Genomic DNA, 21,437 nt, shown 5'->3' on the forward strand with positions numbered 1-21,437 from the left:
TCTAAAAGTTAGAAAAAAAAGTTCTCCGTGCTTTAAAAAATTCTGAAACTTTTTCTTTCTTCTCACTATCTCTAAACCTTTTGCTATCATGTCTGTGGTTCATTCAGCTCCCAAAACTGTCAATGCAACTTATGACAGTTTGAATTACAAGAGCTTAAAGAGTCTCTGCTTAGATAGAGGTTTAGTTATAGGAATGAACCCTACAAAAGAGTTTCTGTTAAACATGCTTATTGTAGATGATGAGTCCCAAGCTGGCCCATCAAATGAGAGGTTAAGACATGTAGAAACTTCCCAGTCTGATTCAGGAGAGTTCCCTGAGAAGGGTGGGGAGGGTTCTGTACAGGGTCTGCCCCCTAGTAGGACACCTAGTAATGTTGGTAGTAATGGAGGGTCCCATCACAGCAGGGCATCCTTTATTCCTAGAGGCCAAGTTACCAGGGTCCAGACAGATAGGGACAGATCCCCCTCTGAAGTTTCTAATTTGTCATCTGTGTCAAAGCATTCCCAACCCACCCACCCTGAGGATAACTTGTTAGAAAGGAAACTCAAAAAGTTGAGGGTTGAAGAGACCAGACTGAAGCTTAAACAGCAACAGCTGGCCTTAGATAGGGAATCCCTCGACATTGAGAAGGAAAGACAGAGGATGGGGTTAGTACCCCAAGGTGGCAGCAGCAGTATTCCTGATAGTAATCCTGTTAGAGAGCATGATTCCAGGAATCTGCACAAAATAGCCCCCCCTTACATGGAGGGGGATGACATCAACAAGTGGTTTGCTGCACTTGAGAGTGCCTGTTTTGGTACAGTTGGTCCCTCAAAGGCACTGGGCTGCTATTTTGTGGCTATCTTTCACTGGAAAGGGTAAGGATAGGCTCCTTACTGTTAGAGAAAGTGAAGCTAACAATTTCACAGTATTGAAGGATGCACTCTTGGATGGATTTGGCTTAACCACTGAACAATATAGGATTAAGTTCAGAGACACCAGAAAAGAGTCCTCTCAAGACTGGACAGATTTTATGGACTGTTCAGTGAAGGCCTTGGAGGGGCCGTTACATGGCAGTAAGGTATCTGACTATGAAAGCCTGTATAATCTTATTCTGAGAGAGCATATTCTGAATAACTGTGTGTCTGACTTGTTGCACCAATACCTAGTAGATCCGGTTCTGACCTCTCCCCAAGAATTGGGAAAGAAGGCAGACAAGTGGGTCAGAACAAGGGTGAACAGAAAAGATCATACAGGGGGTGACAAGGATGGCAAGAAGAAGGATGGTAAGTCTTCTGACAAGGGTGGGGACAAAGGTAAAAATACTGAGTCTTCATCAGGCCCACAAAAATCCTCTGGTGGGGGTGGTGGGTCCAAATCCTCTTCCAATAATCAGCCTAAAAAGCCTAGGTGTTATTTGTGTAAAGTCAAAGGCCATTGGGCAACTGATTCCAGTTGTCCAAAGAAAAACACCAAAACTCCCACTACCACAACCCCTGCTGCAAATTCTAGTGCCCCTAGTAATAGCAGTGGTGGCGGGAAACCTACAAATAGCCAATCCAAGGGTGTAGCTGGGCTCACTATTGGCAATGTAGTTGGGGTTGGTCTTGTTAGGGAGACCACAGAGGCTGTTTTAGTCTCTGAAGTTGCCATTGATTTGGCCACCTTGGTTGCTTGTCCCCTAAATATGGATAAGTACAAGCAACTTCCCCTAATAAATGGTGTTGAGGTTCAGGCCTACAAGGACACAGGTGCCAGTGTTACTATGGTAATAGAGAAACTGGTCCACTCTGAACAACACCTACTTGATCAGCAGTACCAAGTGACAGACGCTCATAACAACACTCTTAGCCACCCCATGGCTGTTGGGAATCTCAACTGGGGGGGGCATTACTGGTCCAAAGAAAGTTGTGGTTGCCTCAGATTTACCTGTAGACTGTCTACTAGGGAACGATTTAGAGACATCAGCTTGGGCAGAAGTGGAGTTGGAGGCTCATGCAGCAATGCTGGGCATTCCTGGGCATATTTTTGCCTTAACCAGGGCTCATGCCAAAAAGCAAAAAGGACAGGGAAACTTGGATCCTGGAACAATGGACTAAGTGCTCCCTAAAGCTAGGGTTAGCAAGGGTAAATCCTTACCCACTATCCCTCCCTCTACGGATGATTCTCCTTCTGAGGAAGAAGAATTTCCTTCCTGTGCAGAACCTTCACCAGATGAGCTGGCAGCAGACACTGCTGAGCTTTTGGGTGGAGGGGGGCCTGCCAGGGAAGAGCTGAGCGTGGCACAGCAAACCTGTCCCACATTAGAGGGTCTCAGACAGCAAGCTGTCAAGCAGCAAAATGGGGATGTCAGTGACAGCCATATAGTTTACTTGGAGGACAACCTCTTGTACACAGAGGCAAGGGACCCAAAACCTGGAGCAGCCAGGAGATTGGTCATTCCCCTGCAGTACAGAGAGTTCCTCCTAACTCTTGCCCATGACATTCCTTTGGCTGGGCATTTGGGCCAGATCAAAACATGGGAAAGACTTGTCCCCTTGTTTCACTGGCCTAGGATGTCAGAGGACACTGAAGATTTTTGCAAGTCTTTTGTGACCTGCCAAGCCAGTGGCAAGACTGGTGGCACTCCAAAGGCTCCTCTAATCCCACTTCCAGAGTTTGGGGTGCCCTTTGAAAGGGTAGGGGTTGACATAGTTGGTCCCCTTGACCCTCCTACTGCTTCAGGCAAAAGGTTTATCTTGGTGGTTGTGGACCATGCCACAAGATATCCTGAAGCAATTCCTCTAAGGACCACTACAGCTCCTGCAGTGGCAAAAGTCCTCCTGGGAATCTTTTCCAGGGTGGGTTTTCCTAAAGAGGTAGTATCAGACAGGGGTAGCAACTTCATGTCTGCATACTTGAAAGCAATGTGGAAGGAGTGCGGTGTTACCTACAAGTTCACCACTCCTTACCACCCACAGACTAATGGACTGGTAGAGAGGTTTAATAAAACTCTCAAAGGTATGAGAATGGGACTCCCTGAAAAACTCAGGAGGAGATGGGATGTCCTGTTACCTTGCCTCCTTTTTGCTTACAGGGTGGTACCCCAAAAAGGAGTGGGCCTCAGCCCCTTTGAACTCCTCTTTGGACACCCTGTAAGAGGTCCACTCACTCTTGTGAAGGATGGTTGGGAATAACCTTTAAAAGCTCCTAAACAGGACATAGTGGATTATGTACTTGGCCTAAGATCCAGAATGGCTGGGTACATGAAAAAGGCCAGTAAAAACCTTCAGGCCAGCCAGGACCTGCATAAGCAATGGCATGGCCAGAAGGCTGTTCTGATCCAGTACCAACCAGGACAGAAGGTGTTGGTATTGGAGCCTGTGGCCCCAAGAGCACTCCAAGACAAATGGAGTGGACCCCATCTAATTGTTGAGAAAAAGGGTGAAGTTACCTATTTGGTAGACCTGGGCACTGCCAGGAGTCCCCTTAGGGTGATTCATGTCAACTGCCTAAAACCCTACTATGACAGGGCTGATCTCACCCTGCTCATGGCAACAGATGAGGGACAGGAAGAAGAGAGTGACCCTCTCCCTGATCTCTTTTCCACCACTGAAACAGATGCTTTAGTGGAGGGAGTAGTTTTGGCAGTTTGTCTGACTGCAGAACAGAAGGACAACTGCATCAATCTCCTTGGACAATTTTCTGACCTCTTTTCAATTGTGCCAGGTACAACATCCTGGTGTGAACACACAATTGATACTGGAGACAGCTTGCCTGTCAAAAGTAAAATTTATAGGCAGCCTGGCCATGTCAGGGACTGCATTAAACAAGAGGTGCAGAAAATGTTGAATCTGGGAGTGATTGAGCCTTCTGAAAGCCCATGGGTTAGCCCTGTGGTACTTGTACCAAAACCTCATACCAAAGATGGAAAGAGGGAGATGAGGTTTTGTGTAGACTACAGAGGTCTCAATCAGGTAACAAAAACTGATGCTCACCCTATACCCAGGGCAGATGAGCTCATTGATACACTGGCATCTGCCAAGTATCTTAGCACTTTTGATTTGACTGCAGGGTATTGGCAGATCAAATTGGCAGAAGATGCTAAACCTAAAACTGCATTTTCAACTATAGGAGGGCACTACCAATTTACAGTGATGCCCTTTGGTTTGAAAAATGCACCTGCCACTTTTCATAGGTTGGTGAACACAGTCCTGCAAGGGTTGGAGGCTTTCAGTGCAGCATATCTTGATGATATTGCTGTCTTTAGCTCCATCTGGGAGGAGCACCTGGTCCACCTTTGGAAAGTTTTGGAGGCCCTGCAAAAGGCAGGTCTCACTATCAAGGCCTCAAAGTGCCACATAGGGCAGGGAAAGGTGGTTTATCTGGGACACCTGGTAGCTGGAGAACAGATTGCACCACTGAAGGGGAAAATCCAGACAATCATGGATTGGGTCCCCCCTACAACTCAGACCCAGGTGAGAGCCTTTTTAGGCCTCACGGGGTATTACAGGAGATTCATTAAAAACTATGGCTCGATAGCAGCCCCTCTTAATGATCTCACAAGTAAGAAAATGCCTAAAAAGGTATTATGGTCAGCTAGCTGTCAGCAAGCTTTTGAGGAGCTCAAACAGGCCATGTGCTCTGCACCTGTCCTAAAAAGCCCATGTTACTCCAAGAAATTAATTGTTCAAACTGATGCATCTGAATTAGGGGTAGGGGCAGTCTTATCATAACTGCATTCTGAGGGCCAGGATCAACCAGTTGCTTTTATCAGCAGAAGAGTGACCCCTAGAGAAAAGTGTTGGTCTGCCATAGAGAGGGAGGCCTTTGCTGTGGTCTGGGCACTGAAAAAGTTGAGGCCATACCTGTTTGGCACTCACTTTATTGTTCAGACAGACCACAAACATCTACTTTGGCTAAAACAAATGAAAGGTGAACACCCTAAATTGTTGAGGTGGTCCATAGCTCTACAGTGTAGGAAAGTACCATCTTGCCTGGCATGCTACCCCCATATTTCACTGTATATATGTTGTTTTAGTTGTATGTGTCACTGGGACCCTGCCAGGCAGGGCCCCAGTGCTCATAAGTGTGCCCTGTATGTGTTACCTGTGTTATGACTAACTGTCTCACCGAGGCTCTGCTATCCAGAACCTCAGTGGTTATGCTCTCTCATTTCTTTCCAAATTGTCACTAACAGGCTAGTGACCAATTTCACCAATTTACATTGGCATACTGGAACACCCTTATAATTCCCTAGTATATGGTACTGAGGTACCAAGGGTATTGGGGTTCCAGGAGATCCCTATGGGCTGCAGCATTTCTTTTGCCACCCATGGGGAGCTCTGACAATTCTTACACAGGCCTGACATGGCAGCCTGAGTGAAATAACGTCCACGTTATTTCACAGCCATTTACCACTGCACTTAAGTAACTTATAAGTCACCTATATGTCTAACCTTTACATGGTAAAGGTTGGGTGCTAAGTTACTTAGTGTGTGGGCACCCTGGCACTAGCCAAGGTGCCCCCACATTGTTCAGGGCAAATTCCCTGGACTTTGTGAGTGCGGGGACACCATTACACGTGTGCACTATACATATGTCACGACATATGTATAGTGTCACAATGGTAACTCCGAACATGGCCATGTAACATGTCTAAGATCATGGAATTGTCACCTTAATGCCATTCTGGCATTGGGGAGACAATTCCATGATCCCCCGAGTCTCTAGCTCAGACCCAGGTACTGCCAAACTACCTTTCCCGGGGTTTCACTGCAGCTGCTGCTGCTGCCAACCCCTCAGACAGGTTTCTGCCCTCCTGGGGTCCAGCCAGGCTTGGCCCAGGAAGGCAGAACAAAGGACTTCCTCAGAGAGAGGGTGTTACACCCTCTCCCTTTGGAAAAAGGTGTTAAGGCTGGGGAGGAGTAGCCTCCCCCAGCTTCTGGAAATGCTTTCATGGGCACAGATGGTGCCCATTTCTGCATAAGCCAATCTACACCGGTTCAGGGATCCCCCAGCCCTGCTCTGGCGCGAAACTGGACAAAGGAAAGGGGAGTGACCACTCCCCTGACCTACACCTCCCCTGGGAGGTGCCCAGAGCTCCTCCAGTGTGCTCCAGACCTCTGCCATCTTGGAAACAGAGGTGCTGCTGGCACACTGGACTGCTCTGAGTGGCCAATGCCAGCAGGTGACGTCAGAGACTCCTTCTGATAGGCTCCTCCAGGTGTTGCTAGACTATCCTCTCTCCTAGGTAGCCAAACCTCCTTTTCTGGCTATTTAGGGTCTCTGCTTTGGGGAATTCTTTAGATAACGAATGCAGGAGCTCATCAGAGTTCCTCTGCATCTCTCTCTTCACCTTCTGCCAAGGAATCGACTGCTGACCGCGCTGGAAGCCTGCAAAACTGCAACAAAGTAGCAAAGATGACTACTGCAACCTTGTAACGCTGATCCTGCCGCCTTCTCGACTGTTTTCCTGGTGGTGCATTCTGTGGGGGTAGTCTGCCTCCTCTCTGCACTAGAAGCTCCAAAGAAATCTCCCGTGGGACGACGGAATCTTCCCCCTGCAACCGCAGGCACCAAAGAACTGCATCACTGGTCCTCTGGGTCTCCTCTCAGCACGACGAGCGAGGTCCCTTGAACTCAGCAACTCTGTCCAAGTGACTCCCACAGTCCAGTGACTCTTCAGTCCAAGTTTGGTGGAGGTAAGTCCTTGCCTCCCCACGCTAGACTGCATTGCTGGGTACCACGTGATTTGCAGCTGCTCCGGCTCCTGTGCACTCTTCCAGGATTTCCTTTGTGCACAGCCAAGCCTGGGTCCCCGACACTCTAACCTGCAGTGCACGACCTCCTGAGTTGTCCTCCGGCGTCGTGGGACCTTCCTGTGTGACTTCGGGTGAGCTCCGGTTCACTCCACTTCGTAGTGCCTGTTCCGGCACTTCTGCGGGTGCTGCTTGCTTCTGAGTGGGCTCTTTGTCTTGCACGACGTCCCCTTTGTCTCCTCACGCAATTGGCGACATCCTGGTCCCTCCTGGGCCACAGCAGCATCCAAAAACCCTAACCGCAACCCTTGCAGCTAGCAAGGCTTGTTTGCGGCCTTTCTGCATGGAAACACCTCTGCAAGTATCTTCACGACGTGGGACATCCATCCTCCAAAGGGGAAGTTTCTAGCCCTTGTCGTTCTTGCAGAATCCACAGCTTCTACCATCGGGTGGCAGCTTCTTTGCACCCACATCTGGCATTTCCTGGGCATCTGCCCACTCCCGACTTGATCGTGATTTTTGGACTTGGTCCCCTTATTCCACAGGTACTCTCGTCCGGAAATCCATCGTTGTTGCATTGCTGGTGTTGGTCTTCCTTGCAGAATTCCCCTATCACAACTTCTGTGCTCTTTGGGGAACTTAGGTGCACTTTGCACCCACGTTTCAGGGTTTTGGGGTGGGCTATTTTTCTAACCCTCACTGTTTTCTTACAGTCCCAGCGACCCTCTACAAGGTCACATAGGTTTGGGGTCCATTCGTGGTTCGCATTCCACTTCTAGAGTATATGGTTTGTGTTGCCCCTATCCCTATGTGCCCTCATTGCAATCTATTGTGACTGTACATTGCTTGCATTGATTTCTATTGCTATTACTGCATATTTTTGGTATTGTGTACATATATCTTGTGTATATTTGCTATCCTCATACTGAGGGTACTCACTGAGATACTTTTGGCATATTGTCATAAAAATAAAGTACCTTTATTTTTAGTATATCTGTGTATTGTGTTTTCGTATGATATTGCGCATATGACACCAGTGGTATAGTAGGAGCTTTACACGCCTCCTAGTTCAGCCTAAGCTGCTCTGCTAAGCTACCTTTTCTATCAGCCTAAGCTGCTAGACACCCCTCTACACTAATAAGGGATACCTGGACCTGGTGCAAGGTGTAAGTACCCCTTGGTACCCACTACAAGCCAGGCCAGCCTCCTACATACAGGGAATGGACTATACAGTGGAACATAGACCTGAGAGTACCCACTCCAATGCAGATGGACTCTCCAGATATTTCCACTTAGACAATGAAGACCCATCAGGTCATGGCTAGTCTTATTGTCCTTCGTTGGCGGGGGGGGTGGGAGGGGGGAGGAGGTTTGTAAGAAAGTACCATCTTGCCTGGCATTTTACCCCCATATTTCACTGTATATATGTTGTTTTAGTCTATGTGTCACTGGGACCCTGCCAGGCAGGGCACCAGTGCTCATAAGTATGTGCCCTGTATGTGTTCCCTGTGTGATGCCTAACTGTCTCACTGAGGCTCTGCTAACCAGAACCTCAGTGGTTATGCTCTCTCTACTTTCCAAATTTGTCACTAAACAGGCTAGTGACTAAATTTACCAATTCACATTGGCATACTGGTACACCCATATAATTCCCTAGTATATGGTACTGAGGTACCCAGGGTATTGGGCATCCAGGAGATCCCTATGGGCTGCAGCATTTCTTTTGCCACCCATAGGGAGCTTTGACAATTCTTACCTTGCAGCCTGCATGAAATAACGTCCATGTTATTTCACAGCCATTTACTACTGCACATAAGTAACTTATAAGTCACCAAATGTCTAACCTTCACTTAGTGAAGGTTGGGTGCCAAGTTACTTAGTGTGTGGGCACCCTGGTACTAGCCAAGGTGCTCCCACATCGTTCAGGGCAAATTCCCCGGACTTTGTGAGTGCGGGGACACCATTACACGTGTGCACTATACATAGGTCACTACCTATGTATAGCGTCACAATGGTAACTCTGAACATGGCCATGTAACATGTCTAAGATCATGGAATTGGGGGGACAATTCCATGATCCCCCGGGTCTCCAGCACAGAACCCGGGAACTGCCAAATTGCCTTTCCGGGGTCTCCACTGCAGCTGCTGCTGCTGCCAACCCCTCAGATAGGTTTCTGCCCTCCTGGGGTCCAGGCAGCCCTGGCCCAGGAAGGCAGAACAAAGGATTTCCTCTGAGAGAGGGTGTTACACCCTCTCCTTTTGGAAATAGGTGTGAAGGGCTAGGGAGGAGTAGCCTCCCCCAGCCTCTTTAAATGCTTTGATGGGCACAGATGGTGCCCATCTCTGCATAAGCCAGTCTACACCGGTTCAGGGATCCCCCAGCCCTGCTCTGGCATGAAACTGGACAAAGGAAAGGGGAGTGACCACTCCACTGACCAGTACCTCCCAGAGGAGGGGCCCAGCGCTCCTCCAGTGTGTCCCAGACCTCTGCCATCTTGGAAACAGAGGTGTTGGGGGCACACTGGACTGCTCTGAGTAGCCAGTGCCAGCAGGTGACGTCAGAGGCTCCTTCTGATAGGCTCTTACCTCTTATGGTAGCCAATCCTCCTAACTTGGTAGCCAAACCTCCTTTTCTGGCTATTTAGGGTCTCTGCTTTGGGGAATTCTTCAGATAACGAATGCAAGAGCTCACCAGAGTTCCTTTGCATCTCCCTCTTCACCTTCTACCAAGGATCGACCGCTGACTGCTCCAGGATGCCTGCAAAACCGCAACAAAGTAGCAAGACGACTACCAGCAACATTGTAGCACCTATTCCTGCCGGCTTTCTCGACTGTTTTCAGGTGGTGCATGCTCTGGGGGTAGCCTGCCTTCACCCTGCACCAGAAGGTCCAATGAAATCTCCAGTGAGTCGACGGAATCTTCCCCCTGCTAACGCAGGCACCAAAGACTGCATCACTGGTCCTCTGGGTCCCCTCTCATCCTGACGAGCGTGGTCCCTGGAACACAGCAACTCTGTCCAAGTGACTCCCACAGTCCAGTGACTCTTCACTCCAAGTTTGGTGGAGGTAAGTCCTTGCCTCCCCACACTAGACTGCAAAGCTGTGTACCACGTGATTTGCAGCTGCTCCGGCTCCTGTGCACTCTTCCAGGATTTCCTTTGTGCACAGCCTAGCCTGGGTCCCCAGCACTCCGTCGTGCGGTGCACAACCTTCTGAGTTGTCCTCTGACGTCGTGGGACCCCCTTTTGTGACTTCGCGTGGACTCCAGTTCACTCTTCTTCTAAGTGCCTGTTGGGGTACTTCTGCGGGTGCTGCCTGCTTCTGTGAGGGCTCTCTGAGTTGCTGAGCGCCCCCTCTGTCTCCTCCTCCAAAAGGCGACATCCTGGTCCTTCCTGGTCCTCAGCAGCACCCAAAAACCTCTTCTGCGACCCTTGCAGCTAGCAAGGCTTGTTTGTGGTATTTCTGCGTGGGAATACCTCCGCAAGCTTCATCGCGACGTGGGACATCTGTCTTCCAAAGGGGAAGTTCCTAGTCCTCTTCTTTCTTGCAGAACTCCAAGCTTCTTCCAAGTGGAAGCAGCTTCCTTGCACCTTCATCCGGGGTTTCCTGGGCTCCTGCCCCCCCTGTACACTGTCGCGACTATTGGACTTGGTCCCCTTGTCTTACAGGTACTCAGGTCCGGAAATCTGTTGTCAGTGGACTGCTGGTTTTTGTTCTTCCTGCAGAATCCCCCTATCACGACTATTGTGCTCTCTGGGGGTAGTAGGTGCACTTTACTCCTACTTTTCAGGGTCTTGGGGTGGGGTATTTTTCTAACCCTCACTGTTTTCTTACAGTCCCAGCGACCCTCTACAAGCTCATATAGGTCTGGGGTCCATTCGTGGTTCGCATTCTACTTTTGGAGTATATGGTTTGTGTTACTTTTCTTGCTATTACTTACCTAATTTTGGTTTGTGTACATATAACTTGTGTATATATCTTATCTTCTTACTGAGGATACTCACTGAGATACCTTCGGCATATTGTCATAAAAATAAAGTACCTTTATTTTTAGTAACTCTGTGTGTTGTGTTTTCTTATGATATTGTGCATATGATACAAGTGGTATAGTAGGAGCTTTACATGTCTCCTAGTTCAGCCTAAGCTGCTTTGCCATAGCTACCTTCTATCAGTCTAAGCTGCTAGAAACACCTCTTCTACACTAATAAGGAATAACTGGACTTGGCACAAGGTGTAAGTACCTTTGGTACCCACTACAAGCCAGGCCAGCCTCCTACATTGGTTGTGCAGCGGTGGAATAGGTACTTGTAACTACTTACCACTTTGTCATTGTGTACTTTTCATAAGAGAATCATATACAAAACAGTTCAGTGTATGTACACTTAACCAAAATGTTTTGATTAGTTCTCTCAAACTTTTTACAAAGTTCTGAAAAGTATCCTAAAAACTTCTAAAAGTTTTCTAAAAGTTAGAAAAAGTTTTTTTCTCTGTTCTTTAAAAAGTTCTGAAACTTTTTCTTCCTTCTCACTATCTCTAAACCTTTTGCTATCATGTCTGTGGTAGATTCAGCTCTTAAAACTGTCAATACAACTTATGACAATTTGAATTACAAGAGCCTAATGAGTCTCTGCTTAGATAGAGGTTTAGTGATAGGAAAGAACACTACAAAAGAGTTTCTGTTTAACACGCTTATTGTAAATGATGAGTCCCAAGCAGGCACATCAGATGAGAGGTTAATAGAAGGTTCCCATTCTGACTCAGGGGAGCACCTTGAGGAAGGTGGGGAGGGTTCTGAACAGGGTCTGCCCCCTAGCAGGACACCCAGTAATGTTGGTAGTAATGGAGGTTCCCATCACAGTAAGGCATCCTTTATTCCTAGAGGCCAAGTTAGCAGGGTCCAGACAAATAGGGACAGATCCCCCTCTGTAGTTTCCAACTTCTCTTCTGTGTCAAGGCATTCCCAACCCACCCACCCTGAGGATAACTTGTTAGAAAGGGAACTCAAAATGTTGAGGGTTGAAGAGACCAGACTGAAGCTTAAACAGCAACAGCTGGCCTTAGATAGGGAATCCCTAGACATTGAGAAGGAGAGACAGAGGATGGGGTTAGGACCCCATGATGGCAGCAGCAGTATTTCTGATAGTAATCCTGTTAGATAGCATGATTCCAGGAATCTGCACAAGATAGCCCCCCCCTTACAAGGAGGGGGATGACATCATCAAGTGGTTTGCTGCACTTGAGTGGGCCTGTATGGTACAGGGGGTCCCTCAAATGCAGTGGGCTGCTATTTTGTGGCTATCTTTCACTGGAAAGGGTAGGAATAGGCTCCTTACTGTTAGAGAAACTGAAGCTAGCAATTTCAAAGCTTTGAAAGATGCACTCTTGGATGGATTTAGCTTAACCACTGAACAATACAGGATTAAGTTCAGAGACACCAGAAAGAATTTTCTCAAGACTGGACAGATTTTGTGGACTGTTCAGTGAAGGCCTTGGAAGGGTGGTTGCATGGCAGTAACGTATGTGACTATGAAAGCCTGTACAATCTTATTCTGAGAGAGCATATTCTTAACAATTGTGTGTCTGATTTGTTACACCATTACTCAATAGACTCAGATCTGACCTCTCCCCAAGAATTGGGAAAGAAGGCAGACAAATGGTTCAGAACAAGAGTGAACAGAAAAGTTCCTACAGGAGGTGACAAGGATGGCAAGAAGAAAGATGGTGAGAAATCTCAGGATAAGCATGGGGTAAAGGGTAAAACCAAAGATCCTTCTTCAAATCCTAAACACTCTTCAGGGGGTGGGGATAAATCAAATTCTTCCTCTTCTTCACAACATACACACATTAAAAACCCTTGGTGCTATGTGTGTAAAAATAAAGGCCATTGGCAAGGGGATAAGTCCTGTCCAGGTAAACCCCCTGAGGCAACCACCACTAATACATCCAACTCTAGTGCCCCTAGCAGTAGTGGTAATAGTGGTGGGACTGCTGGCAACAGTCAAATTAAGGGTGTAGTTGGGTTCACTTATGGGTCCGTCATAGAAACTGGGGTAGTCAGTCCCAAGACAGTTTCTGTCACACCTAGTGGCATTGGCCTTGCCACACTGGCTGCTTGTCCCCTTAAAATGGATAAGTACAGGCAGACAGTTTCAATAAATGGTGTTGAGGCCCAGGCCTACAGGGACACAGGTGCCAGTATCACTTTGGTGACTGAAAACCTAGTGTACCCTGAACAACATATCATTGGACAACAGTACACGATTATTGATGTCCATAACTCCACTAAGTTTCTTCCCTTAGCTATAGTTCAGCTTAGTTGGGGTGGAGTTACTGGCCCTAAGCAGGTGGTAGTGTCACCTAGCTCACCTTTAGACTGTCTCTTAGGTAATGACCTAGAGACCTCAGGTTGGGCTGAGGTAGAGTTTCATACCCATGCAGCCATGCTGGGTATCCCTGAGGAATTGCTTCCTCTCATTTCTACTGAAATGAAAAAGCAAAGGAGAGGAACAGTCCTGAAAACTCAGGATCCTTCTCCAACAACAGGTAAAAAAGGGCATCACAGTATCCCCTACCCACCCTGCCATTCAGGATAACATTCCTGTGGTGGGAGAAACCTCTCCTGGGGTGGCACCTGTACAAAGGGAACCATCAGCTAGCACAGCTGAACTCCCTGAGGTAAAAGTACCTCTCTGTGGGATAACTAATATTGGTGAGGAAAAGGGCACCATTTTAGTCAACATGGAGCATCCCTCCAACCCTTCCAGAGAAACTTTAGTGCAGAAACCCTGCACTACCTCACAACACTTAGGACAGCAGCCCTGCCCTAGTGTGGAGCATATAGGACAGCATCCCTGCCCTGCTCCAACTCAAGAGAAACAGCATCCCTGTTCTCTCTTACAGCCATATGGACAACGTTTTTGCCCAGCTATGGCTTATTGAGACAGCATCCCTGTCTGGCATTCTCATCACTGGAAATAGGTCCAGTGGACAATTCCCACTGTTCTAAACTAAAACTTACTGATTGGAACTCTGAGAATATATCTTCACATATATAAGGCTAGCTAAAAAACTTCAAACAGGGTGGTTTACATCCCCACAGGGAAGTAACAATATAGTGCAGTGGTTCCCAAACTGTGCGCCACGGCGCCCAGGTGCGCCATCAAAACAAAACAGGGGCGCCATGAGCTGCATCATTACCGATAGCAGTCACCTAATTCTGCAGCTGCATATTAGAATTTAGATAATCCCCTCCATTAAAAAAAGTCAAAAGCTGTTTGCCTTGTTTAGAGTGCACAGCTCGTGATTGTGGAATTTCGAGTGAGAAATTGAAATACAGCAAGGAAGGGCCTTGAAGTTTAATCCTCAAACACCATCTAGTGGTAGTAATTATAGTACACACTAGTTCTATTCACAAAAACCTGCAGGCTCAAGTTTACTAAGATTTCACACAATGTGATGAAACTTCAAATTTTGCTGTGCATTGTTGCATTAAAGAGAAAACAGAGTGCAGCACCATATATGCAAAACTTTGCATGCTGCTGGTGTCATTCCCAGATCTAGCACACAAATAGGCTGCTTTGTGCGACGCACAGTCAAACACCAGAGTGCAGAGGAGAGCATATGCTGTCTAGCATAGGATTAGTACTGGAGACATTCCCCTCAGTACAGATTTCTAAGCATAGTTTATATTGTTTCTGACTTAACCAATTATATATTTTTTTAATTAAACAACTGTTATATTTTTATGTTGTTACATCTATGATTATAATACCTTCATTGGCTTTATTCCAATTATTTTCAGCATGAAAAATGTAAGTACTCCGGAGTCCCGGCTCACATCCCCCACCCAAAAAAAAGAAATAGCATAATGGGGAGCCGCGGCCAATAGCCAATAGGTCAAGGGAGGCGCAGGTCAAAAAAGTTTGGGAACCACTGATATAGTGGATGATAAAGGGAGTAACCAGTCTATTGCAGAGCTACTCTCCACTTATCACCACTTAGACAATGAAGACTCAACTGGCCATGGTTAGCCTTATTGTCCTTCATTTGGGGGGAGGGGGGGTTGTGTAGATAAGTAGCCTGTTTCTAGCCTTGTTACCCCCATTTTTGGCCTGTTTGTGAGTATATGTCAGGGTGTTTTCACTGTCTCACTGGGATCCTGCTAGCCAGGGCCCAGTGCTCATAGTGAAAACCCTATGTTATAAGTATGTTTGTTATGTGTCACTGGGATCCTGCTAGCCAGGACCCCAGTGCTCATAAGTTTGTGGCCTATATGTGTTCTCTGTGTGATGCCTAACTGTCTAACTGGGGCTCTGCTAACCAGAACCTCAGTGGTTATGCTCTCTCTGCTTTCCAAATTTGTCACTAACAGGCTAGTGACTACATTTACCAATTCACATTGGCATACTGGTACACACACATATAATTCCCTTGTATATGGTACTGAGGTACCCAGGGTATTGGGGTTCCAGGAGATCCCTATGGGCTGCAGCATTTCTTTTGCCACCCATAGGGAGCTCTGACAATTCTTACACAGGCCTGCCATTGCAGCCTGCGTGAAATAACGTCCACGTTATTTCACAGCCATTTACCACTGCACATAAGTAACTTATAAGTCACCTATATGTCTAACCTTCACCTGTTGAAGGTTGGGTGCAAAGGTACTTAGTGTGTGGGCACCCTGGCACTAGCCAAGGTGCCCCCACATCGTTCAGGGCAAATTCCCTGGACCTTGTGAGTGCGGGGACACCATTACACGTGTGCACTATACATAGGTCACTACCTATGTATAGCATCACAATGGTAACTCCACACATGGCCATGTAACATGTCTAAGATCATGGAATTGTCACCCCAATACCATTCTGGTATTGGGGTGACAATTCCATGATGCCCCGGGTCTCTAGCACAGAACCCGGGTACTGCCAAACTGCCTTTCCGGGGTCTGCACTGCAGCTGCTGCTGCTGCCAACCCCTCAGACAGGTTTCTGCCCTCCTGGGGTCCAGGCAGCCCTGGCCCAGGAAGGCAGAACAAAGGATTTCCTCTGAGAGAGGGTGTTACACCCTCTCCCTTTGGAAATAGGTGTGAAGGGCCTGGAGAGGAGTAGCCTCCCCAGCCTCTGGAAAAGCGTTGATGGGCACAAATGGTGCCCATCTCTGCATAAGCCAGCCTCCACCGGTTCAGGGATCCCCCAGCCCTGCTCTGCCGTGAAACTGGACAAAGGAAAGGGGAGTGACCACTCCCCTGACCAGTACCTCCCAGGGGAGGTGCCCAGAGCTCCTCCAGTGTGTCTCAGACCTCTGCCATCTTGGAAACAGGTGTTGGGAGCACACTGGACTGCTCTGAGTGGCCAGTGCCAGCAGGTGACGTCAGAGGCTCCTTCTGATAGGCTGTTACCTCTCTTGGTAGCCAATCCTCCTTCCTTGATAGCCAAACCTCCTTTTCTGGCTATTTAGGGTCTCTGCTTTGGGGAATTCTTCAGATAACGAATGCAAGAGCTCACCAGAGTTCCTCTGCATCTCCCTCTTCACCTTCTACCAAAGGATCGACCGCTGACTGCTCAAGGACACCTGCAAAACCGCAACAAAGTAGCAAGACGACTACCAGCAACATTGTAGCGCATAATTCTGCCTGCTTTCTCAACTGTTTCCAGGTGGTGCATGCTCTGGGGGTAGCCTGCCTTCACCCTGCACCAGAAGCTCAGAAGAAATCTCCTGTGGGTCAACGGAATCTTCCCCCTGCTAACGCAGGCACCAAAAGACTGCAACACTGGTCCTCTGGGTCCCCTCTCATCCTGACGAGCGTGGTCCCTGGAACACAGCAACTCTGTCCAAGTGACTCCCACAGTCCAGTGACTCTTCAGTCCAAGTTTGGTGGAGATAAGTCGTTGCCTTCCGACGCTAGACTGCAAAGCTGTGTACCGCGTGATGGGACTCCCTTTTGTGACTTCGCGTGGACTCCGGTTCACTCTTCTTCTAAGTGCCTGTTGGGGTACTTCTGCGGGTGCTGCCTGCTTCTGTGAGGGCTCTCTGAGTTGCTGAGCTGCCTTTCTGTCTCCTCCTCCAATTGGCGACATCCTGGTCCCTCCTGGGCCACAGCAGCACCCAAAAACCTCTACTGCGACCCTTGCAGCTAGCAAGGCTTGTTTGCGGTCTTTCTGCGTGGGAACACCTCTGCAAGCTTCATCGCGACGTGGGACATCCATCCTCCAAAGGAGAAGTCCCTATTCCTCTTCTTTCTTGCAGAACTCCAAGCTTCTTCCAACCGGTGGCAGCTTCCTTGCATCTTCAGCTGGCATTTCCTGGGCTCCTGCCCACTCTCGACACTGTCGCGACTATTGGACTTGGTCCCCTTGTCTTACAGGTACTCAGGTCCAGAAATCCACTGTTGTTGCATTGCTGGTGTTTGTTCTTCCTGCAGAATCCCCCTATCACGACTTCTGTGCTCTCTGGGGGTAGTAGGTACACTTTACTCCTACTTTTCAGGGTCTTGGGGTGGGGTATTTTTCTAACCCTCACTGTTTTCTTACAGTCCCAGCGACCCTCTACAAGCTCACATAGGGCTGGGGTCCATTCGTGGTTCGCATTCCACTTTTGGAGTATATGGTTTGTGTTGCCCCTATACCTATGTGCTCCTATTGCAACCTATTGTGATTCTATACTGTTTGCATTACTTTTCTTGCTATTACTTACCTAATTTTGGTTTGTGTACATATAACTTGTGTATATATCTTATCTTCTTACTGAGGATACTCACTGAGATACTTTTAGCATATGGTCATAAAAATAAAGTACCTCTGTGTATTGTTTTTTCTTATGATATTGTGCATATGATACAAGTGGTATAGTAGGAGCTTTACATGTCTCCTAGTTCAGCCTAAGCTGCTTTGCCATAGCTACCTTCTATCAGTCTAAGCTGCTAGAAACACCTCTTCTACACTAACAAGGGATAACTGGACCTGGCACAAGGTGTAAGTACCTCTGGTACCCACTACAAGCCAGGCCAGCCTCCTACAGCCACGCAATGTAGTACTGAATTTGCAATCTTTGATTTTCTTTAACAAGTCTATCCTTTAAACTAAGGTCTTTTTTAGAGGTCTTCAGAGAATGTATAGGTTTAGAATGGGGTGTCTTAACATGATAGGAAAACATTTTAGGTCTGTGCATGCCTTTACTGACTGGGGAGCTTGACATTTTTGGTTCGTGCATTCTGTCACGGTTTCGGGCGGGTCTGATCAGGACTCTGGTTGGGACACCCCTTGAGGTCACCGAATAGCCTAAAGAGGTCGTATACTGGGGAAGAAGAGCAGCTAAAGGCATACACGGAAAGGACAGCTATGAACAGGCACGGGAAAGTAAAAGCAGAGCAACCCTTGTGTGAACAAACATGAAACAGATTACTAATGGACAAACACGCTGGGGTTGTACACAGAGTAAGGCGCAGAACCTCCCACAGTGACAGGGAATGTCAATGCCTCTGTGCAGTTTGCTCTTACAGATAGTCACCCTGCCAGCCCCATAGAAAGGAGGCAGCAGAAGTAATTCTGTCTCTGGACCCTAGAGCACAGACAAGGAAAGTGCTTAAATACACACGACACGCTCTTGTGGGTCCAGCTGGAAACACAGTGGCGATTCCTGAGAAAACAGCAATAGCACACCGTCACTGTTTGGCACGAAAGATGGGGGTTGGAATTGCCTCCTGGAAACCAGACGCCAACCCCAGAACAAAGGAGGACACTTATACACTGGTGAAGACTGATAGAACACTTACCAGACACAAATAACCAAGAAGAAACAGAAACAGAAGGGAACAAACTAAGAGGCAGAGGCAAGAACTAGGAACAGGCTCAGGCTGAAGCAAAGGTGGGACTAGGACTTGAAAACAGGGCACAAACGTCTGGCTGGGACAAACAGAGACAGGACTGGGAAACTGAGAGCAGGCTCTGGCTGGAACAGGCAAGGACAGGGCTGGAATACAGGGAGTAGGAAATGAGCAGTAAACAGGACTGGGAAACAGAGAAAAGGTTCAGGCTGAAACAAGGCAGGAGCAGGGCAGAGAAACAGGGAGCAGGCTTTGGAAGAAACAAACAGGTACAAGGCTAAGAGATAGGGAGCAGACTCTGTCTGGAACAAACAGGAGCAGGGCAGAGAAACAGGAAACAGGATCAAGCTGGAACAGAACAGGAACAAAACTGGAACACCATCCGACAAAGGGTCTGTAACACAAAGGAATCGAACTCCAATGCACGACGGGGATCTTGAGGAAATGGCTGCTTATAAGCAGTTCCAAGCTGGGCTGCACAGGAGAGGTCTCAGGTGTGTGTAGTTTCAGACACTTGCAAGTCCTGGAGGAGAGGATCCAGTGAAAAGGAGCAACTGGACATCTCCCATAGAAAACAATGGGAAACAGAATCTGGGCTTTCCTGACTACCAGGCTGTGCATTATGGGATTTGCAAGACCCAGGAAGCAAATGTAGTACTACACAAGTGTACCATGGAGAAAAGAGAAACAAACAGGCGTCAGCAAGGGACTCTAGATAAGTGTTTAAGGTGATTCCCAGGCTTCCGACAGTCCCCTTACAGCGCCCCCTAGAAATGGGACGGCAGAGTCGTAACACAGCAGGCACAACCAGACTAGCTCCATTTCAGTCTAGCAACCACTAGAATAGTGCATTATGGGCAATGTAGTACAGTAGTCAGCATATAGGCAAATGTTTATTATGAGGCATAAAACAGATGTGAGAGACTGACAGTGTATTCCCTATGTCCCACAGGTCTCCCACAAGACACCCCCAGCAGTGACAACATGCAGGGAGGAGACAACAGGCCACAGACAGTGCAGGAGGCTGCAGCAGAAATTCCTGGGCCCAGCAGGACACCACCAGAGTCCCCTCAGGAACAAGAGCAGGAAATGGGGGAAGCTCACACGACCCCTGGCCCCAGCCCCACAGCAAGTTGTCCAGAGCCAGCAGCCCGACAAAGTCGCAGACACAGACGCCGAGTTCTGGCGGTGCCCCAGGAGGAGATAAGGGAGGCAGCAATGTCAGGAATAGAGGCATCCCTCCTTACTGGTCAGCGCCTGCAAACAAGACAATTGCGGTCAATATCAAGTACATTGCACAGAATGGAGAGCAACATGACCACTGGCCTGGCTGAAGTGAACACGCAGTTCACCAGACTGAATGACAATGTGGGGGATCTCACCCAGGCCATCCGCCAACCTGTGACGGAACTGGAGGCAGACAGACGCAGCGCAAGGCGCAGGGAGCGACACACAATGGCACGCTTCGACCGCATGTCAGCTGCAATTGGGCGTCTTGCAACAAACACTACTGGCCTGTCTAGACGGACAGTGAGTTTACAGGTGGAACTTGTCCACTTTGCTGGGGATGTGGCACGTGGACTTGGCCGCATCAGCCACGCAGTGGACTTGATGGAAGCTAGGCAGGTGGCAAGGGGCACAGGTGAGACCCCTCAGGACAGTGAGGAGGGGTCCATAATAAGTAGTGTGTCTGCAAGTGACACCCGTGTGCTAAGGAGTGCAAGTGCACGGCAGGGGTCAGCAGACCCACCTGGGATGAGCCATGCTGGGCGCACAAGGAGGAGGGTGTAAGCCATCAGACAGCATGACTCATGAGGCACATGATGTCAATGTGTCCTCATTACGTTTGGACATGTACGGACATGTACGGACCTTAACGGACAGCACTTTTCTTTCACCATTTAGTTTACAAATAAAAAGGTTTTGTTAGTTCCACTACACAACTGGGCTCTGTTTGTCTGACATCAGTGAGTGTGGTGACAGTTGCCACGTACCTGCCAAAGTATTGGGTTGCAATGTGGTCCCGTCTCTGTCTGCCTTGATTTGCAATGCTTCTATCCCCAGGCTGTCGGTGTGGTAGCTCTTGCTCCTCATCCTCCGAATCTGTGTCTTCAGGGGTGAGATGTAGCCCACGTCTGGTGGCAATGTTGTGTAGGATGGCACATGCGCCAACGATCTTGAATGCTGTTTCTGGGGCATACTGGAGTGCACCTCCACTTTTGTGGAGGAATCTGAATCTTGCCTTTAGCAATCCAAAGGTCCTTTCGATGACAGTTCTGGTCTGCCGATGGGCACTGTTATGTCGCCTCTCGTTCTCATTGCCAGGTGTTAGGTACTGGGTGAGTATCCATGGTCTTAGAGCATATGCACTGTCACCTGTTTGGCAAAAATAAGCAATGTTAGCAGGGCATGGCATGGATGGTTTCTACAGTGACCTGTATGTATGGCTTCAGGGTGTAGTCAGTAATACCTAATAGATTTCCGTCTCCAAACTCCCCACGTTCTAGGCGTTGGTGTATCCCACTGTGCCTGAATATGTATGAGTCATGTGTACTCCCTGGAAATTTGGCTACAATGTCAGTGATGACATTATGGGCGTCGCATACCACCTGGATGTTTAGTGAGTGGGTACATTTCCTATTGCGGAACACATATTCCAGATTTGCAGGAGGGCAGATTTGTATTTTGTACCGTCTACACACCCTATTACATGGGGGAAGTTGGCAATTATGTAGAAGTCCAACTTGGTGCTGTTAATTTCTGCCTCATTCCTGGGTAGGTATATGTATCTGGACATGTGTGTGAGTATGGCATCTAGGAAACATCTGAAGAATCGTGAGAGTGCACTTTGGGATACCCCACCTGCCACCGAGGCCAAGAGGTGCAGTGAGCATAG

General features: G+C 48.2%; 1 protein-coding gene across 7 annotated transcripts in view; it reads left to right on the forward strand.

Moving 5' to 3' along the window:
- The window catches only part of RNF8 (ring finger protein 8), a 292,936-nt gene that overhangs the window by 190,174 nt on the left and 81,325 nt on the right, over window positions 1-21,437 (forward strand). Inside the window, exon 8 of one of the 7 annotated variants that reach the window (XM_069236310.1) lies at window positions 19,494-20,437. The exons of 4 other annotated variants lie outside the window; for them this stretch is intronic. In XM_069236310.1, the coding sequence (XP_069092411.1) occupies window positions 19,494-20,332 (839 nt within the window). In that variant the 3' untranslated portion in view covers window positions 20,333-20,437. Of the gene's footprint in view, window positions 1-19,493; window positions 20,481-21,437 lie in introns of those variants that run through there. 2 more of the 7 variants (XM_069236309.1, XM_069236308.1) reach the window with 2 other exon arrangements.

This window comes from Pleurodeles waltl, chromosome 5 (assembly GCF_031143425.1).
Source record: "Pleurodeles waltl isolate 20211129_DDA chromosome 5, aPleWal1.hap1.20221129, whole genome shotgun sequence".
NCBI lineage: Eukaryota > Metazoa > Chordata > Amphibia > Caudata > Salamandridae > Pleurodeles > Pleurodeles waltl.